The sequence below is a fragment of the Chroicocephalus ridibundus genome, chromosome 28 (assembly GCF_963924245.1).
Source record: "Chroicocephalus ridibundus chromosome 28, bChrRid1.1, whole genome shotgun sequence".
In the NCBI taxonomy this organism is placed as follows: Eukaryota; Metazoa; Chordata; class Aves; order Charadriiformes; family Laridae; genus Chroicocephalus; species Chroicocephalus ridibundus.
In genome coordinates this window covers 1100695-1122399 of record NC_086311.1, presented here as the reverse complement: position 1 = coordinate 1122399, position 21705 = coordinate 1100695, and the positions used below count along the sequence as shown (strand labels likewise).

At 63.1% G+C, this 21705-nt stretch overlaps 1 protein-coding gene across 1 annotated transcript; it reads left to right on the top strand.

Annotated features, from left to right (window-relative positions):
* The first annotated feature begins 13876 nt into the window (after positions 1-13876).
* On the top strand, positions 13877-21624 carry PPP1R18 (protein phosphatase 1 regulatory subunit 18). The gene is made up of 4 exons (XM_063318882.1): positions 13877-13961; positions 15637-17838; positions 19949-20150; positions 20494-21624. Exons 2-4 carry the CDS (start codon positions 15640-15642, stop codon positions 20511-20513), a joined length of 2421 nt encoding a protein of 806 aa, XP_063174952.1. The 5' UTR covers positions 13877-13961; positions 15637-15639; the 3' UTR covers positions 20514-21624.
* The last annotated feature ends 81 nt before the right edge of the window (positions 21625-21705 follow it).

Below are 21705 nucleotides of genomic sequence, written 5' to 3'. Positions count from 1 at the left end.
AGGTAACAGTTTTGTAAATCTAAACCGCTCAGAATAAGATCGTTGTGGGAGCATTTACGGTGGAGAATCCCCAGTGGGACCCCAGCGCTGCTAATAAAGACTACCTGCTCTACAGGACACTCAGCATGAAGAACTTCCTCCTCACGGCTAATCCAGACCTGCCCCGCTCTAGTTTAAAGACATCGCCCCTCGTCCTATGGCTCCGTGCCCTCGAAAACAGCCCCCCCAGCTCTCCTGGAGCCCCTTTAGGGACTGGAAGGGGCTCGAAGGTCTCCCCAGGGCCTTCTCTTCTCCAGGCCGAACACCCCCAGCTCTCTCAGCCTGTCTTCCTAGGAGAGGGGCTCCCGCCCTCGGATCACCTCCATGGCCCACCTCGTAAAGCGCTGCCGCATTCACCGCTGACTTTGTTAAACCACTGGGTTATGTTCATAAAACATGCCCCCAGCCCCCACAGGACCCTTCACCCACCCAAAACCCTGGGGTACCCCCTAAGTAGGGCCACCCTTCAATCTATGGGACACCCCCCCGATGTATGGCTGCCCCCAATTGTGCTCCCCCCCTAAATTTTGGGATCCCCCAAAATTTGTCCCTCACCCCATGGCAATCCCCAAATCAATGGGACTCTCCCAATAGGCCCCCCCATCTATGCCCCCCTCCGAATGTGGGGATGCCCCCCCCCTCTTGCTGTGCTCGCTCTGCTGCCCTGCGCCGCTTCCCACCCCTCCCCCACCCCGTCAGGGGACACAGGCGTCCGGGCGCCCCCACCCCGGGAGGGGGGAGTGTGGATGGAGGGGGGACAGGGGGGGTGCCCGGACGCCTGGGTCCCTCCAGGACACACACCCCCACCCCACCCCCAGGGCTTGTGTGTGCCTCAGCTTCCCTTGCGGGGGGAGGAGGAGTCACTCCCCGGATGCCTGGGTCCCCCCTGGGTGCCTGGGTCCCCTCCTCCTCATGCCCCCCTGGGTACCATCACATCCCTGGGCACCCACAGCCCCCACATCCTCTCGACCCCCCTGGGTCCCCCTCAGCACCCCAGTGTCCCCTCAGCTCTCCAGAGCCCCCCACTAATGTGCCCTCAGCCCCCACCGTGTCCCATTAAACTCATTCTGGGTCCCCTCAGTCCCCCACAATGTCCCCTTCAGCCCCCACATGTTCCTTCAGTTCCCCCAAATGTCACCTCAGTCCCTGCTGGGTTCCCTTAGACCCCCCTCAATGCCTCCTCAGTCCCCCCGTAGCCCTCCCAAAGGGCCTCTGAGACCCATATGTCCCCTTACACCTCACCAATGTCCCTTCAGACCCATGGTGGGGATTAGCCCCCCCCGCCTGGGTCCCCCCAGGACACACACCCCCCACCTCCCCTACACAGCAGGACCCCCAGGAGGTGTTGGGGGGGGCACTCCTGGTGACACACACACACCCCCCCCAAGTAATTAACAGCTGCTTTTAACTGGGGGGGCAGAGGAGTATGGTCAAGCTTGGTGGAGGGAGCCCAGGTGTCTGGGCCCTCCCCTTCCCCAGCAGCTGGAGAGGACCCCGGCGTCTGGAGGGGGGAAGGACGGCGACCCCCACCCCGCCTTTGCGTTTGCGCTCACTTGGGTTCATCCCCCCCCGTGCACACCGTGTCCGTGCTTAAGTCTCCTCTTTACGAGGCAAAGACGGACTTCTGAGCCAGGCATTTGGTGGCCCTTCTCGGGGGGACAAACCGCCTCTCTGAGCCGGGGGGAGCCCCGCGATGCCAACGGTGGCTGCAAGGGGCTGGGCTGTGACCACCACCATGGGGCACCTTCCCCGCTGTGGCCAGCCAACAAAGGCACAGACCAGACCCTGCTCTGCCGCTCCTTCACCCCTCTCCCCGGAGGTGTGGGTGTGCGAGGACACTGCTCTGTGCCTACACCCTTCACACACACACACACACACTTTGGCTCTTCCCTGGTGTTTTCCTCGCCGGGGCACTTTCTAGAGCATGTTCTGGAGAGCAACTCTGGCAGAAGACGGAAGCCTTCAGGCACTGCGCGAAGGAAATCCCCTTTCATGATGGAAATTCTCTTCTGGAGCCCAGCTCTGTCACAGAAGGACCCAGCGCCTGTTGCTGCCGTGCAGCAGGACTGTCGGCAAGCTAAAAGAGCGCTCAAGCCTTAAACTAACAGAAGGGCTCAGACGGAGAGTGTGGAGGAGGAAAGAGCAAATTTGGAAAGAGCAAGGGGCATCCTCCTTGGCCACGGGGCTGTGCTTGGGACTCTCTTCCTGTCCTCCTCTGGAGACAGGCACTGCCCCTGCAGCTCCGTAGAAGGCCTCAGAGGAAGCATTTTGGACAGACAAGTCAGTGCAGGGTAATTTATTTTATTGAAATGCACAAAGATTATGGCTTCTCAAAGTTTCTGGGTCATACAAGACTGGAAGGGACCGATGTAGAAGTGGTACGACTAATGACGTTTGGGTTTGGAAATCATTATCACAAGTAGAAAAAAATTGAATAAACACAAGACAGGATTAAACCAAACAACAAAAATATCCCAGGAAAAATGGCAGGAAATAGGCAGTGCCAATAAGGAGTTACATTAGGAGTAATTTGCAGAAGAAGACAGACGGTTTATTTCTTCCGAAAAAAGTCAGAAGAGCCCCATCTCTAGGGGAGGTGGGTAAGCCATCCTGCTTGGGGAAGTGAGGGGAAATAACTGGACTCCAGACGATCCAATGTGAATCAACAGAAGCCGTTTATTAAGCACAGATCATCATCTTTTATACCCTGTGTTGTAGCCGTACGTGCCACTTGCTTATTTCTGATTAGCCAGTTACACTGTCCACGCGCTGTCCATGCAGTTCATTCACAGATCAGACTGGTTACAAGAATTCGCGTCGTAAATTGCTTAGTCATTAGCACAACATGTTTTCTACCTTCTCAGTTCCCGTTTTTCCCATGTACTAATTCCATCTTCTACCACCTGTTTTGCTCTTAATCTAATCTCTCATAGTAGGGAGGCTGGCTCACATGACCATTTTCTCTCAGACACATTCCTACACAAAACCTGTCTGAGAAAGGCTCATGAACCCACACCCCTTTCCTAGCCATGCCCCGGTGCCAAAACTTTAGAAACCCCTTCTCTTTTCCTGAACTGTCAGGGAAGGAGCCCAACTTCTCCCCAGCGGCTCTCGCCCTCTATTTGCCAGCCTGAACCCCCTGCATCAGCTGCTCCTCCGGAACTGCTCTTCTGAGCCCTGCCCCACATTCAGTAGTCACCTCCTATTTTGTGTCTTCCCTCAGACTCTGGGCTCTGCTACGGACCCACAAAGTCAGCGAAGCCCTGACCCACCAGGGGCCTGCCGCAAGCCGCAAAGGCTCTAGGGACACCATGACACTGCACACCATCGGGGAAGACAACAGGCTGTCCTGTACCTTGAAAGGCAACATGCCTTATATCCCTGCTGCTTCCTCAAAGCACTAAAATCCCACATATAAGCACATACAAGACATTCACCCTAACTCCTACTCAATAATCTTATAACTGGCCCAATTAAGGGTAATAAAAACAACTGCTTACAGAGCGTAGCACAAAACTAGAGAAAAACAGAATTCTATCTTTGATAAAGTCAGGAATTACAGTAAAACACACAGCGCCTGGAATAAAAAAAAAGGAGAGACATACTGTTAAACCACATACCCATACTGAACACTTATTGCAAAACTACTGATCTAAGAATAAAAAAAAAAGTAGTAACATATAAGCCCATTTTCTACTACATATGGCATCAAGCCTTACATTGTCTGAAGTCCCACCTCTAATTTCTTACCTATACTAGTCTTAATGCTAAAACAAACCTGCCCAAACAGCTGAACAAGCTCCGAAGTTGCACTTTACTTAAGAGGACACAGAGCTCCAACCCCAGAAGAGCCCAGCAGCAGACTGAGCTCCCGAGCCCGGGCTGGGGCTCATATACCCCAGGCCCCGCCCACTGCCCTCAGGCCCCGCCCACTGCCCTCAGGCCCCGCCCACTGCCCTCAGGCCCCGCCCACTGCCCTTCCCACAATCCCCTGGGGAAAGGGCCGGGCCAACCCCCCAGGGGACGTAAAGGCGGCCACAGGAGCAGCAGCTCCTTTTCTCCCAACTTAACTTTCCAGCCGGCGAAGCGCCACCCCTTTTTATTTCCATTTGGGACTCACCTCTGGTGATTCTCTTACTGCTTTTGTTTGGTTTCTGTCCAGTTGTTGCTGTGGAGAAGAGAGCTCCGCAGGGGTGGCTTTATTTTTGTGATGTTCAGATTTTTTTGGTGGTTAACTGTTAATCGTGCTTTGTGGTTTGGGGAAAGTGCTGGAAGCATGTGATTTCCAGAAAAGTGATGAGCATTTCTGGGGTCCTGGAGGACTAAAGTGCCATAGAGATGCGCGTCGGAGGACTGAGGGGGTATTGGAGGACTAAAGTGCCATAGATACGCCCGTCGGAGGACTGAGGGGGCACTTCCGGGGTCCTGGAGGACGGCGGGGCCATGGAGACGGACAACCGGAAAACTGCCGGGGGCGCGGTAACGCGTAAGAGCCGATACTGGAGAGCCGACGGCCGCTCTCGGGGCCGGGCGGGCGGCACCGACCCCGCTCCAGGTGGCGTGGAGCTCGCCGGAGTCCCGGCGGTCCCGGTTCGCCCTCCAGCCGGCGCTCTCTCGAGACCGTCGCCGCACCGGCCTCCGCGAAGCCGCGGTGCAGTGCCACAGTGCACGCGCCCCGCCCCCCCTGCAGGACCCGCCTTCAGCCGCCGGGCGGCAGCACCCCCTCCACTATTTCCACGTATGTCTTTTTATAAATACATTTTTAAAGTATTTTTATATTCTGGGATCTTTTATATGACACAGAAACACAGAATCATGGAATCCTTAGAGACAGAGGGTTTTATTTTGAACTTATTTTACATACATAAATTAGTGTTATATATACATATTTCTCATATATAAATGAGAGATTATTCTCTATTTCAATGCCTCACGCCCATAGTTACAGGTTCTCACATTTTTTAATGCATCCCAAGAATTTTCAGACGTTTTGGGGCTGACACCCTCACGTAACCCCCCCCATCCCCCACTCACCTGCTCCTCCGTCGCATCATCGCTGCCCCGGTGACATCGGGGTGCCCCAAATGACATCATCAGCTCCCCAGACACACACACGGACACCCTTCTATTCACCCCTGAAAAACACCCAAAACGCCCAGTCCCAGGGCTGGCCCCTTCCCCTCAGGGGGCTCCGCCACCGGCTGCAAACCTGGGCTGGGGCGTCTCTGGAGCAGCACAAGACGTCTGCAACGAGGCACCTGTAAAACAAAAATCCCCACTTACAGCTCAGCATCTTAAAAAATAGCCCGGAAGGGAGTAGAGGAATTCGTCAGACCGAGGGACAGGGCAGGAGCTGAGCTACGGGAGGATTCTGGGGAAACAGCTCAGCCCCAAATACAGCACAGCCTGGGACAGCCAGCGCCAGCTCAACTCTTATAGCCAGGATTAAGGCTAATTGCTGTGATTTTGAACACGTTTTCAGCATAACAGTAAACCTCCTCACTGGTGTGGGGAAATGCCTTGTCCTTTCGGTGAAAAGGTGTGCGTTAGGTTTATATACGCCACATAAAAATACTTACACTATAAAAGCGTTTGACTTTGCTCTGGCACTATTTTCACTTGCACAGCTGGGAATTGACACCATGACACCCTCTCTCTCCAAAACCCATAGTTATAATTGGACTACAAGGGGTTTTTGGGTGTTACGCAAGGAGGGGGGACATCTGGCCAGCGGCACTGCCCAGGAGAAATGCCACTGGGCTGCAGTCTCCAGAAGGCTCCAGGGAGTCCTGAGGGAACACAACGGGTCCTGGAGAGCCCTGGGGGGGCTCTCGGGGTGGGGGGGGGGTCCCAGGGGGATGTGGCGGGTACCAGCAGGGGCTCCAGGGGGTGCCAGAGGGCTCTGGGGTGTCCTGGGGGGCTCCAGAGGACTCTGAAAAATCCTGGGGGTGTGTGGGAGGGTCACAGGGGCCTCCAGAGGGTCCCAGAGCATCCTAGATGGCTCTAAGGGGGCTCTCCGAGGGTGTGGGGGCTCCACAGGGGGATGTGGGGCACACCATGGAGGGGTTCAGGGGGTCCCAGTGGGGAGTGGGGGGGTCCCAGGGGGCTCTGGGGTGCCCTGGGAGGGTGTGGATGGGTCCCAGGGGAAAGGTAGGAGGGTCTCGGGGTGCTCCAGGGAGTCCCGGGGGTGAATGTGGGGGGTCCCAGAAGTGCCCAGAGAGTCCTGGGGGAATATGAGGTGTCCATGGGGTCCTGGAGGGCTCCGGGGTGGGGGGGCGGGGGTGTAAGAGGGTCCCAGGGGGCTCCAGGGGATCCTAGAAGGCACCGGGGGAACCCTCAGGAGGTGTGGGGGGTCCCAACAGGATGTGGGGGGTAGCAGGGGGCGCTCCAGGGGCTCCCAGAGGTCTCTGGGGGGGATCTGTGGGGTGCTGGAGAGGATATGTGAGGGTCCCAGGGAGTTACAGGGAGTCCTGGGGAATGTGGGGGGTCCCATGAGGGTCCCAGAGAGTCCTGTGAGAAGACAGAGGGTCCCAGGGGGTTCTGGAGGGCTCTGAGGGGCTCTCATGGGGTTGGGGGGAGGTCGCAGAAGGGTCTCAGGGGGATGTGGGGGATAGCGGGGGCGGGCTCCAGTGGGTCCCAGAGGGCTCTGGGGTGTCCTTGGGGGCTCCGGGGGGGACTCTAGAGGATCCTAGAGCAGGTGTCAGAGTGACCCAGAGGGCTCCAGGGGGTCCTGCAGGGCTTGGAGGGGTCCCAGAAGTCTCCTGGGAGCCCTGGGGGCAACATGAGGGGTCCCAGGAGGTCCTGGGGGGCTCTCCGGGGGTGTGGGGGGTCCCACAGAGATGTGGGGGATACTGGGGGGAGCTCCCAGAAAGCTCTAGGGGGTCCAGGGGAGCTCGCAGAGGTCCTGAAGGGTGTGTGGGAGGGTCCCAGGGGGCTCCAGGGGGTCCCAGGCGTCCTGGAGGCCTCTGGGGGGCTCTTAGGGGGTAAGGGGGTGGTCCCAGGACAGTGCCAGGGGGATGTGGGGGAGCCCCAGGGCGTCCCAGAGGCCTCTGGGGTTTTCTGGGGGGCGCCAGGAGGGATCTGTGGGGTCCTGGAGGAGGTGTGGGAGGGTCCTAGAGGGATCCTGGGGGGAATGTCGGGGGGGTGCTAGAACACTCCAGGGAGCCCTGGGGGGAACATGACGGGTCCCAGGGCTTCCCAGACGATCCCAGAGGGGTCCTGGGAGAACATGAAGGGTTGCAGGGCATCCTGCGGAGCTCTCGGGGGGCGGGGCAGGGGGGTCCCAGGAGATTCTAGGGGGCCTCAGGGGGATCCTGGGGGATCCCAGGGGGCATCAGAGGGCTCTGGGGGGTCCCAGGCTGTCTCAGAGACCTCCAGGGGGGTTCCCAGTGTCCCCATACCTGTGATGTGGATGGCGACAGCACAGGCCCCCAGGGAACAGCTGGTGTGGAGGAGTCAGCCTGCGCTGGGGGGGAAACATGGCAGTGATGGGGGATGCTCCCTTGAAGCCGAAGACAAGGATCCTGCAGGAGTCACTGGGCCCCTCCCAGACCCTCGGGTACAGCTCGCCGCAGGGCTCATCATCCTGCGGGAGGGGGCATGCTGGGGGGAGTGGTCGCAAGGACCCCCAAACGCCAGGGGATGCCCCTACCCTTCCCTCCCACCCCCAGCCCCCCTCCACCCGCCCAACCTCCCCTCAGCTTGCCCCCGTCTCCTCCTCACAGCCCCCCTGCAACTCAGGGCCCACTTCAGACCACCCCTCCTCGCCAAACTCAGGGCTCCACCAGGCCCCCTGCCCCCTCCCAGCTCAGACCTCCCCTCATACTCTCCTTGCACCCCCCAGGGCTCCCTTCAGCCCCCCACGTCCCCTACCCAGCCCCCTACAATGCACTATCCCTCAAGACGCTCTCAGGACCCCTCTCCCCCCTCCTCACCCCTCAGGGCCCCCTCAGCCCCTCCGATCCCCTTCAGACCCCTCGTTCCCCGCCAAAGTCCCCCCTCAGAGTCCCCTCAGCACCCCCCAGTCCACTCGGGGGTCCCCTCGGGACCCCTCAGCTCCCTTCAAGGCCTCCTCATTACCCTCAGGACGCCCGTCCCCCCCCATACACCCTCCAGGGCCACCTCAGCCCCCCCATTTCCCCTCAGGGCCCCCATCTCCCTCCTCAGTCTCCCCATTCCACCCCTGTCCCCTTTAAGAGCCTTCTCAGGATCCCCCCCACCCCTCTCGGGGCCCCTCAACCCCCCCGCTCCCCCTCAGCGCCCCCATCCCCCCCTCAGCTTCCCTCAGAGCCCCCCTCAGGAACCCCGTGTCCCCTCCCCGCAGCTCTCTCCACCACCCCTCGGGGGCCCCACAGCCCTCCCGTTCCCCTCAGCCTCACCAGTCCCCTCCGGGATCCCCTCAGCTTCCCACATCATCCCTCGAGGCGCTCTCAAGGCCCCCGCCGCTCCCCGCCGTGTTCCCCACCGCCCTACGCTCACCTTGACGCGGTCCGGCTGCCTCATGACGTGCTCGCGGCAGCTCCGCGAGCCCGGGCCGACCAAGCACCCGCCCGCCGAGCCCCGCTTTCCGCCTGGGCCGCCCCGCTCCGATTTCCCACAGGCCGCCATTTTCCCTCGGCCTCCTCCGCGTCCGGAGCGTCCTGTCCCCTCCCGCCCATGCCGCGCGCCCATTGGCCGCCGCTCCGCCGCCCGCCCCCCCGCCTTGGTCAGCCCCGCTCCATTGGCCCGCAGTCACCGTCAATCCCCACTGAGCCCCACCCCGGCGAGGCGATCCGACCAATGGGAACGCGGTGAGGCGATCCGACCAATGGGGGTCGCGCATGCGCAGTACAGCAGTACAATTCGGGGATTTTTTTTCACTTTCCCATGTTAATATGTTTGGGGGGTTCTCAGCGCTTTTCCACAACACAAAAGTTGTCGGCCATTGCTTTCGGGCATGAGAACGAGCGATATTTTGCTTTGCGGGTGCACGAATCGAGGTGGATTTGGCTTTACCCGGAGCCCGAAATTGGGATCTCTTTGGCCTTCCCCCGCCGCCGTGCGGGGCCGGCTCTGCAGAACGCGAGGGGAGGCGTGGCCAGGGAGGGCCGGGGGCGTGGCCGAGATGGGCAGGAGGCGTGGCCAGGGAGGGCGGGGCAGGGGCACGGCGCATGCGCAGCTCCCCGCCTGCAGGACCGGCCTTCGGCCGCCGGGCGGCAGCACCCCCTTAATTATCCCGCTCCCAGCCCTCACTGGGGCGTTGAGCGGTGTCCGCTCTCAGACCGCTTTAGTCCAGCCGGGGACCATGTTCCCAGTGCCCCTGCCACTGTAGTGTCCCCATCCCATCCCTGTTGTCCCCATCCCCAGTGTCCCCCGTGTCCCCATCCCATCCATGATGTCCCTGTCCCATGGATGTCCCCATCCCCAGTGTCCCTATCTCATCCCATCCCTGATGTCCCCATCCCATGGATGTCCCTGTCCCCCATGTCCCCAGTGTCCCCATCCCCGTGGGTGTCCCCATCCCATCCCCGATGTCCCTGTCTCCAAGCGTGGGCACAGACCGGTCCCACCAGCTCAGACAGCGTCGGGACATGTGGGGCCACACATGGGGCCACGTGTGGGCTTGGGGACACATGTGGGGACAGGGACGAAGTCGGTGCCACCATCCAACCACTTTATTGGGACACAGGAGCCGGGGGGACCCAGGCGTCTGGGCTCCCTCCCCCCAGGGATTGACCCCCACCCCCCACAAGGGACCCAGGTGTCCAGGCGCCCCTATTTGTCACAGCCCCCGCAGCTGGACTGGGATTGACCCATCCCGGATCCACTGCTTGATCCCGCCGTGGAGCTGTAGGTCTCGGATCCCGAGCTGGATCCTGCACCAGATCCTGAACCGGATCCTGCAGCAGAACCGGATCCCAAACCAGAACTGGATCCCACACCAGATCCAGAGCCGGATCCCTGAGTGGATCCTGCAGAGGGGCGCTGGCGCATGGGGATGTAGCCCCCGATCCGGGCTGGATCCCGCAGCCCTGGTATGAAGGGGATCCCCGGATTCTTGTACCCAGGGCGTCGGGTACCCCCATAGGATCCTGATCCCCCGTAAGATCCTGATCCACCCCCATAGGATCCCGATCCACCATAAGATCCCGATCCTCCCCCATAGGATCCCGATCCATCTCCATAGGATCCTGATCCCCCATAGGATCCTGATCCGCCCCCATAGGATCCTGATCCCCCATAAGATCCCGAATCATCCCCATAGACCTCAGGGAGCCCATAGGATCCCGAGCTGTCCCCGTAGGAGCCCGATCCCCCATAGGATCCGGACCCGCTGCCCCCCTGGGATCCACTGCCTCCGTGGGATCCAGGTCTGCCCAATCCAGATCCGCTGTCCCCCTGGGAACCGGCTGTGCCCAATCCTGAACTGGATCCTCCGTATGATCCACTGTAGGATCCTGGCACACCTCCATAGGATCCAGATCCTCCATAAGAACCGGATCCTCCATAGGATGTGGATCCACTATAGGATCCTGGCCTGCCTCCATAGGATACAGATCCACTTCCTCCTTGGGATCCAGGTCTCCCTGATCCCGATCCAGTCATGGAGGATCCTGAATTGGATCCTCCTTGAGATGAACCGGGTCTGCCCAATCCAGATCCGCTTCCCCCCTGGGATCCAGGTCTGCCCGATCCAGAGCCACTGCCTCCATGAGATCCAGGTCTTCCCGATCCAGAAATGCTTCCTCCCTGGGATCCAGGTCTGCCCGATCCAGAGCCACTGCCTCCGTGAGATCCAGGTCTTCCCGATCCAGAAATGCTTCCCCCCTGGGATCCAGGTCTGCCCGATCCAGAGCCACTGCCTCCGTGAGATCCAGGTCTTCCCGATCCAGAAATGCTTCCCCCCTGGGATCCAGGTCTTCCCGATCCAGATCCACTTCCATAGGATCCTGAACTGGATCCTCCATAGGATCCGCTTCCCCCATGTGAGCTGGGTCTCCCCAATCCAAATCCTCCCCCGTATGACCCAAGTCCGTAGGATCCCAATGGCCCACCAGAATTCGGCGACACAAAGGATCCTGAGCCATCCCCATAGGATACTGGTCTGATCCCATAGGATCCTGGCTTGCCCCCGGAAGATCCTGGTGACACAAAGGATCCTGGAGAGTTTCCACTTCCCTGGGATACCCCGGAGCCGCTGTAGGTTCCTGATCCCCCCCCATAGGATCCCGATCCGCCATAGGATCCCGTTCCGCCTCCGTAGGATACCGATCCGCCCCCATAGGATCCTGATCCACTTCCATAGGATTCCGATCCGCCTCCGTAGGATCCAGCTGCGTCCCCACCCAGTTGGGGGCTGAGGAATCCAGCGGGATCCTTGCAGGGATCCACCCCGGCTGTCAGCGGGACCAACTGGGAGCTTGAGTCGCAGCGGCCGGAGGCATCTGGGCCAAAGCGGGGGGGTCAGCAGTTCCCCCAGCTCCCAGTCCATCCCAGCCCATCCCAGTAACCCCCCATCTCTATCCCATCCATCCTTGTCCCTCCCAGTTCCCATCCCAGTCCATTCAGTCTCCACTCCAGTCCTTCCCAGCCCCTCCCACTTCCTATCCCAGTCCCTCCCAATCCATCCCAGTCCATCCCAGTCGTCCACAGTCCATCCCAGTCTCCGTCCCAGCTCCCTGCAGCCTCCCTCTCAGTCTTCCTCCCAGTTTCCCCAGTCCTTTCCAATCCTTCCAGCCTCCATCCCAGCCTATTCCCAGTCAATCCCAGTCTCCTTCCCAGTTCCTCACAGTCACTCCAGTCCCCTCCAGTTCCCTCACGGTCCTTGCAGTCCCCATCCCAGTCCATCCCAGTCCCCTGGGTGGGAAGGGGAACCCAGTCTCCATCCCAGTCCCTCCCAGCGTATCCCAGTCCCCTGGGCGGGAAAGGGAACGCAGTCTCCATCCCATTTCCTCCCAGTATATCCCAGTCCCCATCCCAGTCCCTCCCAGTGTACCCCAGTCCCACCTGAGAGGCACAGGCACAGCAGCAGGAGCCCGAGGACCGATGGCAGCCGGGGACCAGCCATGGCTGGGGACATCGGGGACATCGGGGACATCGGAGACAGCGGGGAAGGGCCTTAAATAGGGCCCAGGTGGGGTGGGGCACGCCGGGGTGCCACCGCCCGGGGAGGGGACATCAGGGAGGGGGACGGGGACGGGCCCCGCCCGCGTAAAGCTCTGAGTCACCGGGATTGACCCGCTTGGCCGGGCCGCCCGGACGCCTGGGTCCCCTCTGGGGGTGGGGGGGCATCTGCATGCCTGGGTCCTTGGGTGGGGGGCGCCCGGCCGCCTGGGACCCCTTCCCGCCGGGATCAGGGCCAGGGCGTCACCCGGACTCAGGGCGGGGTGGGTGCACCCAGACGCCCGGGTCCCCTTTGGGCTTCAAGGTCAGAAAGGTCAGGGCGGGGCCCCCCGACGCCCCGGTCCCCTGTGGGCTGGGGTGGGGCCCCGGGACGCCTGGGTCCCCCCCCCGGAAGGCGGCGATTAGGGACGGGTGGGGACTGCGGGCTCCAGCCCCAGGGCCAAACTGGCCCAGTGGATCCCGAGGATCTGGGGGGGATCCAGGTGGTCCTGGGGAGGGAGGGGATCCCGGGGGGGATTCCTGGGGATCTGGGAGGTCCTGGGTGTCCTGGGGGGGGGTCCTGGGGGAGAGTCCTGGGGATCTGGGGGGATCTGAGAAGTGGGGACCCTGGGGTGAATCCTGGGATCTGGGGGGATCTGGAGGGTCCTGGAGAGGGAGGATCCCAGCAGAGAATCCTGGGCATCTGGGGAGATCCCGGGGGTCCCAGGAGGGGGAATCCCAGGGGAGAATGCTGGGAACTGGGAGGATCTGGGAAGTGTGGGGGGATCCTGCAGTGGAATCCTGGGTATCAGGGGGCATCCAGGGAGTCCCAGGAAGGGGGATCCTGGGGGGGAATCCTGGGGATCGGGGGAGATTCGGGGGGTCCCAAGGACAGGGGATCCTGGGAGGAATCCTGGGAATTAGGGGGGGCACCAACAGGTGAAATCTTGGGGGGGGGAAATCCTGGGGATCAGGGGGGATCCCGGGGGGATTCCTGGGGATTTGAGGGGATCTGGGGGGGATCTGGGGGGGTCGCAGGGAGAGGAGGGATTGAGGAGGACCCCAAGGGGCCTTGCTGGGGGGGGGATCCTGGGATCAAGGAGGGGGATCCAGGGGCCAATCCTGGGGATCAAGGGGGTCCCCCAGGGAGGGGGGATCGAGGGGGACCCCCAAAACCGGGGGGGGGTGTCCTGGGGGCGGATCCCTGGGATCTGGGGATCCCCCCGGGGGGTGCGGGGAGGATCTGGGGGGACCCAAGTGTCCCCGCAGCTCCGACACACCCCCCCCCCCCACGGCCACGCGGTGGCGCCGCTTGTGCGACCCTACAATAACACCCCCTTGGCCCCGCCCCCAAATAAGCCCCGCCCCTCGACTAGACCACCCACCCCCCCCCCCGCACACAAAGACGCCCCCCCTCCTTTCAGTGGGGGGGTCCCGGGGTCCCCCCCGGACGCCTGGGTCCTCCCCCGGACGCCTGGGTCCCCTCTCCCGGACGCCTGGGTGTCCCCCTCCGCGGGATTCCTGGGTCCCCCCCGCCCCCGGACGCCTGCATTCCGGGCAGATTTTTTCGGAGCTAACCCCGCCCCCCCCTTTCTCTTCCCCCCCCCCCCCCCCTCGGACGCCTGGGTCCCTCCGAGCCCCCAGCGGGCGGATAACAGAAGTCGGGGGGGGGGGGGGGAACCCCGCCCGGACGCCTGGGCTCCTTCGAGTCATCCCTCCCTTCCCCCACCCCCCCCCCCATCCCTCCCCCCCCCCCGCGGTAAAAGCCGCTTTTCATCTCCCCCCCCCGCCTCGGACGCCTGGGTCCCTCCCGGACGCCTGGGTCCCTTCTCCATCCCGGGGTGAGTACGCTGGGACCCCTCCCCCCACCCCACCCGGACGCCCGGGTCCCTCCGGGGGGGGGTGGGGGGGGGCTGGGATTTTCCCCCCCTTTTCCTTCCCCCCCCCCGCCCCCGCTTTCCACCTCCGCCCTTCCCCGACAAAGGGAGCGCTCCCGCCCGGACGCCGGGGTCCCCTCGGTCCCCTGGCCACACCCCACCCTCGGGTTGGGGGGTGTGTGTGAGAGTGGGGGGGGGGTCCTGGACGCCTGGGTCCCTCCCTTCACCCCCCACAACCCCCGAGCATGGGGGGGTTCGTCCCGTCCCCCCCGGACGCCTGGGTTCGCCCGCTGGGGACACTTTCCCGCGCTCCCCGGACGCCTGGGTCCCCCCGACCCTCGGCCGCGTGCAGGGTTGTCAGGGGCCAGAAGCGTGACCGGGTGACAAGGTCTTGCCCAATGTCCCCAAGCGTCCCCTCCCCGTGTCCCACCAGCATCCCCCGGTCTGGGCCTGGCACTGGTGGCCCTTGTCCCCATTCCTGGTGTCCCCCGGCCCTGGTGGCCTCCATCCCGGTGGCTATGAACATCCCTGTCCCCATCCCTGGTGGATCCCATCCTGGTGGCCCTGGTGGCCCCTGTCCCCATCCTTAGTGGCACTAGTGAGCCCCATCCCAGGGACCAGCAACATCCTTGGTCCCCATCCCTGGTGACACTGGTGGCCCCCAGCCCTGGTGGCCCCCATCCCAGTGGCTCCAACCTCCCTGTCCCCATCCCTGGTGGCTCTGGTGGCCCCTGTCCCAGTGCCTCCAACATCCCTGTCCCCATCCTCAGTGGCACCACCATCCCCCTGTTCCCGTCCCAGGTGGTTCTGGCATCCCTTGTCCCCATCACTGGTGGCTCCCATGTCCCCATCCTTTGTGTCTTCACTGTCCCTCATCCCTGTCCCTGATGGCTCCGCCATCCCCATCCCCGGTGGTCCCTGTCCCTCTCCCTGGTGGCTCCAGCATCCTTCTAACACCACCCCTGTCCCTGGTGGCTCTAACGTCCTCCTAACACCATCACCCTCCCTGGTGCCTCCGCCATCCCAGTCCCCATCCCTGGTAGCTCCATCATGCCCATCCCTGGTTCTTCTACCATCCCCATCCCTGGTGGCTCCAGTGTCCTCCTAACACCCCATTCCCATCCCTTTTCCCTCGTCCCCCCACCATCCCCATACCCAACCTTGGTGGCTCTTCCAGCCCCATCCTTGGTTCCTCCACCAGCCCCAGCCCCATCCTTGGTTCCTCAACTGTCCCCAGACCCATCCCTGGTTCCTTCACCATCCTCATCCTCGGTTCCTCCACTAGCCCCATCCTTGGTCCCTCAATCCCCATCCCTGGTTCCTCCACCAGCCCCATCCTTGGTGGTTCTTCCAGCCCTATCCTTGGTTCTTCCACTGTCCCCAGCCCTATCCTTGGTTCTTCCACTGTCCCCAGCCCCATCCTTTGTTCTTCCACCAGCCCCATCCCCATCCCTTGTGCCACCACCAGCCCTGTCCTTGGTCCCTCAATCCCCATCCCTGGTTCCTCCACCAGCCCTATCCTCGCTCCCTCAATCCCCAACCTTGATGTCTCCCACACCTCCGGGAGCTCCACCATTGCCCCCCTCCCTCTTCCCGTTTCCCCCATCCCAATCCCCGCATCGCCCCGTCCCACCGGCAGGCCATGGCGGTGCCGGGTTGGAAGCTGCAGCTGCTGGAACGGCGCCGGCGGGAGGAGGAGGCGGCTCGACGGCGTGAGCGGGAGCAGCGGGACCGGGCGGCCCAGTTACCCCCTTGGAAACGGGAGCTACTGGAACGGCGGCGAGCCAAAGCCGGGGTCACCACTGCTGGTGGGGGGGTCCCTGAGGGGGGGTCCCTGGCGTTGGCGCCAGGGTTGAGCCGTAGCGCCGAGGGGCTGGAACGCTGCGGGGAGAGCGAACCCCCCCAGGGACGAGTCAGTCGCCTGCTCAGCCGCTTCGCCCCACGGCCCCCTGCCCGCTCGCTCAGCACTGAGGGGCTTCCCGAGAGCCCCCCCGGGACATCCCCCGACCGCCGTCCTACCTCGAGGGACGAGGGGGGCAAGGGGTCAGGGGGGGCAGAGGGGCAGCAGGGGGTTGAGACCCATGGGATGGTCAAGGGGTGTGGGTTGGCCACCAGTCCGGGGACAGTTGAGAGTCTGGGGACAAGTAAGGGTTTGGGGACAGTTGAGGCACGGGGGGTGGTCAAGGGCATGGGGACAGCTGAGGGACAGCAGGGGACTGAGACCCATAGGATGGTCAAGGGCTACGGGTTGGCCACTGGTGTGGGGACAGTTGAGGGTCTGGGGACAAGCAAGGGTTTGGGGACAGTTGAGGGACAGCAGGGGGCTGAGACCCATAGGATAGTCAAGGGGCATGGACTGGCCACCAGTCCAGAGACAGTTGAGGGTCTGGGGACAAGCAAAGGTGTGGGGACAGTTGGGACACGGGGAGCGGTCAAGTGTGCAGGGACAGTTGAGGGACAAGGGACAGTTGAGGGACAGCAGGTGGCTGAGACCCATAGGACGGTCAAGGGCCATGGGCTGGCCATCAGCCCAGGGACAGCTGAGGGTCTGGGGACAGCCAAGGACCTAGGGGTGGTCAAGACATGGGGGTCAGTCAAAGGCGTGGGGACAGTGGAGGGACAGGGGACGGCTGAGGGCTGCACGACAGCTGAGGGCCATAGGTTGACCATAGTCCCGGGGGTGGTGGAGGGACAGGGGACAACCAAGGACCTTGGGACAGTTGAGACACGGGGGACACTCAAGGGCATTGGGACGGTCAAGGGATGGGGATTAGCCAAGGGTGTGGGGACAGCCGAGGGACAAGGGACGGCCGAGGGCTGTAAGACAGTCAAGGGTCATGGGTTTTCCATCAGCCCAGGGACAGCTGAAGGTCTGGGGACAACCAAGGACCTGGAGGCAGTTGAGGGACGGGGGACAGCCAAGGGCTTGGGGATGCTTGAGGGACAAGGGATGGTTGAGGGCTGTAGAACAGTCAAGGGCCATGGGTTGGCCACCACCCCAGGGACAGTTGAGGCCCAGGGGACAACCAAGGACCTGGAGACAGTTGAGGGACAGGGGACAGCTGAGGGACAGCAGATGGCTGAGACCCATAGGACAGTCAAGGGCCATGGGTTGGCCATCAGCCCAGGGACAGTTGAGGCCCAGGGGACAAGCAAGGACCTGGGGACAGATGAGAGCCAGGGGACAGTCAAGGGGATGGTCAAGAGCTGGAAGATGGTTGAGGGACGAGGGACACCAGGGGGACAGGGAACAGCAGGAGGCCAGGGGACAGTAGATGGCCACGAGGGCACCGGGACAGCCAAGGGCTCAACTGAGGTCTCTGGGCCCACCACGGCGGCCATGACACCGGTGGCGACTCCAGTGTCCGTGACACCCATGACCACCATGACGCCCACGACACCGGTGGCAGCCACCATGACGCCCACGACACTGGTGGCAGCCACCACACCCCCGGCGGCCATGACACCCTCTCAGGGGCGTGTCGAGGGCTGTTCCGGGGAGGGGCTGAGCCCTGGGGCGGCCCCGCTTGGGGGGCCGGGCAGCGGGCCGGTGGCGGCCATGCGAGGGGCACCCCGCCGTGAGCCCGGGCCCCCCCCAGCCCACCCAGCCCTACAACGCCGCAGCGGTAACACCATCACGGTGCGACCCCGGCGGGGGGTGACAGCCAACGGTCCTGAGGGGGGGTCCCCAGCTGCCCCCCCGGCACCTCCCACCCCCTCGGCCGCCCCCCCGGGGCCCCCTAAGAAGCGCTACCCCACAGCCGAGGAGATCCAGGTCATCGGGGGGTACCTGGCCCTGCCCCGCTCTTGCCTGGCCAAGAACGACCCCCACCGCAAGAAGGTAGGGACCCCCGTGTCCCCTCCCCTGATATGTCCCCTTGTGTCCCCCCACGTCATCTCAGGCCATCCCCGTGGTTCCTGTTGTGCCCCCTATAGTGTCCCCTTGATGTGGCCTCCAGTTCCTCAACATCCTGCCACCCTGTCCCTTGTCCCCATCTTTGTCCTCATCCCCTGTCCCTTGCTGGAACCACCCCATCCCTGTCCCCAATCCTTGTCCCCTGCTGGACCGTCCTGTCCCCATCCCTACTCCGTGTCCCCTCCTAGACCTCCCTGTCCCCATCCCTGTTCCCTCCTGGAATTCCTATCCTCATCCTTGTCCCTTCCTCAACCCTGAACTTCAATGTCCTCATCCTCGTCCCCATCCCTGTCCCTTCCTGGACGTCCCTGTCCCCCATCCCTGTCTCCATCCTTGTCCCCATCCCTGTCCCCTCTTGGACCCTTCTTCCTCTCCCTTCCTTGACCCACGTCCCCATCCCTGTCCCTTCCCGGGGTCCCCACCCCTTCTCCCTGTCCCCCCCCCCGCCCCCACCCCTTGTCCCTGTGTCCCCCCCGTCCCCATCCCCATTCGGGGACACAGCAGAGAGCGGAAAGAGGGGGGGGTTGGGGTGCCCGGATGCCTGGGTTCTCCCAGCTGAAGGTGGTGGTTGTTGGGGGGGGGTTGGGCACCCGGACGCCTGGGTCCTCGCCGCTTCCTCTCCCTGCCCCCGCAGCCCCGCCCGGACGCCTGGGTGCCCTCCCTTTGAGGATGGGGGGGCTGGGGGGGGGTGTCGGAAATTGGAGGCCCGGACGCCTGTGTTCCCCCTGATATGGGGGTGCAACGAGAGGTTGGGGGTTTAAACCAAAGGGGGCGGGGGGGGTTCACCCCCACCCCAAGCATTACCCAGAATCCTCTGGGGCACCCCAAAAAACAGGAACCCGAAGGGGGGAAGGGGGGGAGGAAGTGGTTGCCGGCAGGGCGGGGCTGCCGGGACGCCTGGGTCCCCTCTCCCATCCCCCCGCTCCCTGCGGGGCCGCATGACCCCCCCCCCCAACCCCTGCTCATTAATAGCTTCTCCTTAATTACGATTAAGCCGGGAAGAGATTAATTGCCATGGGAACCCCCACGGAGGGGGGCGGGGGACACACACGCGTCCCTGCTTCCCCCTGGGGCTGGGCACATTGCAGGGCCACAGGGTCCCCAGCGTGTCCTCACGGTGTCCCCATGCCACCCCCATCCCCAGGGTGCCCCCCCTCCAGTGTCCCCAAGGTGTCCCCAACCCCAGGATGACCCCAGGGTGACCCTGTCCCCATGCTGTCACCATCCCTGGGGTGTGCCCATGCCACCCCTATCCCTGGGGTGTCCCCATCCCTGTCCTTGAGGTGCCCCCAGGGTGTCCCCTGTCACCAAGATGTCCCTGGGCCATCCCCATGTCGCTCCTGCACCCCTGTCACCGGGATGTCCCATGTCCCCAGGGTGTCCCCATCCCCAAGGTGTCCCCAAGGCGTTCCTTTTCCCAGGCTGACCGTGAAGTGTCCCTTAATGTGTCCCCAGGGTGTCCCCATGCCACCCTATTCCCCAGGGTGTCCCCATCCCCAAAGTGTCCCCAGGGTGTCCCCATGCCACCCCTTTTCCCTGGTGTCCCCTTCCCTGGGGTGTTCCCAAGGCGTCCTATCCCCAGGATGACCCTAGGGTGTCCCCATGCCACCCCTTTTCCCTGGTGTCCCCAGGGTGTCCCCATCCCCAATGTGTCCCCATCCCCAGAATGACCCTCAGGTGTCCCCAGGGTGTCCCCATCCCCAAGGCGTTCCCATCCCCAGCGTGTCCCCAGGGTGTCCCCGTGAAACCCCTTTCCCCAGGGGTGTCCCCTTCCCCAGGGTGAACCCATGGGGTGTCCCCATGCCACCCTTTCTCCAGGGGTGTCCCCTTCCCCAGAGTGACCCCGGGAGTCTCCCCATCTGCGTGCTGTCCCGTGTGTCCCTAAGGTATCCCCCTGCCACCCCTTTTCCCCAGCGTCCCCATCCCTGGGGTGTCCCCAAGCTGTCCCCATCCCCAAGGTGTCACCATCCCCAGGATGACCCCGGGGTGTCCCAGTCCCCACAATGTCTCCACAATGTCCCATGTCCCCCCCCAGCTGAAGATCTGGTTCAGTGAGCGGGAGCTGGAGCGCACCTTCTGCTACCCCTCGGAGGGGGCGGTGCTGGCCGCCTGGGGCCCCCCCGAAGAGCCACCCCCCCCTGGCCCCCCCTCGGCCCCTGAGGAGGAGGAGGAGGAAGACGAGCCCCCCACAACGCGGGGGCTGCCGGGGGGGCTGCGAGCCCGTGCCCTGCTTGTGGGTGAGTGCCATGGGGAGGCTCCGATGGGGCCTAGATGCCTGGGTCCCCTTGGAGGGGGGGCTGAGGGGGGTAATGACGGGCCCCTGGACACTTTAGGGGGGTTAAGGGGGATAATGGGGGTCCCAGATGCCTGGGGGGGGATTGAGGGGGGTAATGGGGGATTCTGGATGCCTGGGTCCCCTGGAGGGGGCCGGAGGGGGGGAAAAGGGGGTCCCTGGACACCCTGGGGTGGAGGGTTGAGGGGGGTAATGAGGGTCCTTGGACACTTTCGGGGGGGTTATGGGGGGTAATGGGGGTCCCGGATGCCTAGGTCCTCACCCCCCATTTCCTCCCCCTCCCCCAGACGAGTCCTGCCGACGGTAACCCCGGCCTCTGCCCCACGGCTCAGGGGGACACACCACTCCGGGACCCCCACAGCCTCCCCTCACTAGCCATGGGAGGGGGGGGCCGGACCTGCGGGACCCCCCTGGCGGGGCAGGACAGGGCCAGACACACGGAGAAGGACACTCTTGCCACCAAAACTTCCCTGGGGCGACACAACATGAGGACACTGTCTCCACCATGGGGACCCAGCAACCTTCTGCCCCCCTGGAGGGGGGATTCCGGGGGTGTCCCAGCTCTTCCCTCCCCATTTTGTAGCTTTTCTAGTGGCGCCAGGGAAGGGGGGGGGAATTATCCTTAATGAGGTTTTTTTTAGCCTAATTAAGAGCTTTTTTTAGCCGGGGGTGGGGCAACTCTGTCAGTATTGGGTCAACCCGAGCTGCCCCAGTTAGGAACTGGGCCAGGACCAGTTACAACTGGGACAGCGGGAGGGGGCAAAGCCATGGCAGTATTAGCTGGGGGAAAAGGGGTGGGTAAAGCTGTTTTATTAAGGGGTGGGGGCAAGGGGGAGGGGCTTTGGTGGGTGGGGCAGTGGGGGAGGGGATTTTCTGTTTGGGGTGGGGAGGGGGAGGTGATTTATGGCGATAGGTGATGATGCAGAGGGGATGGGTGAAGGTGAGGAGAAAGGCTCCAGAATGGCCAAGGGAGACCAAACGGCCTCGGGAGGACAAATGGCTGACAGAGGACAAACAGAGGAGGAGGGATGGCCGGGCAGGAGTGCGAATGGTGGCAGCTGGGGGACAGGGGGAAGCCCCAGGGGAGCAGCTGCCATTGGCCAAGGGCTGGGAGCGGCCGAGGGGACACAAAATGGTGGAGGGCAGAGCAGGCCAAGGCCTGAGGCCTGCTCCTGTTGCCATGGTGACGAAACCAGAGGCCTACTCTTGTTGCCATGGCAATGAAGCCTGGGGCCTGCTCCTGTTGCCATGGTGACGAAGCCAGAGGCATATTCCTGTTGCCATAGCAATGAAGCCTGAGGCCTGCTCCTGTCGCCATGGAAATGAAGCCCTCAGCTTGCTCCCCTTGCCATGGGGCAGGCTGCGCCACTGCTTGGCCTCACTGTACTGCGACAAGCCACAATAAAAAGGTGATGTCGGTTGCTGTGAGCCTGGCTAGTGACACCGGGGACCGGCGTACGGAGGGGGGAGGCACCGGTGGCGTCCCTGGAAACCACAAA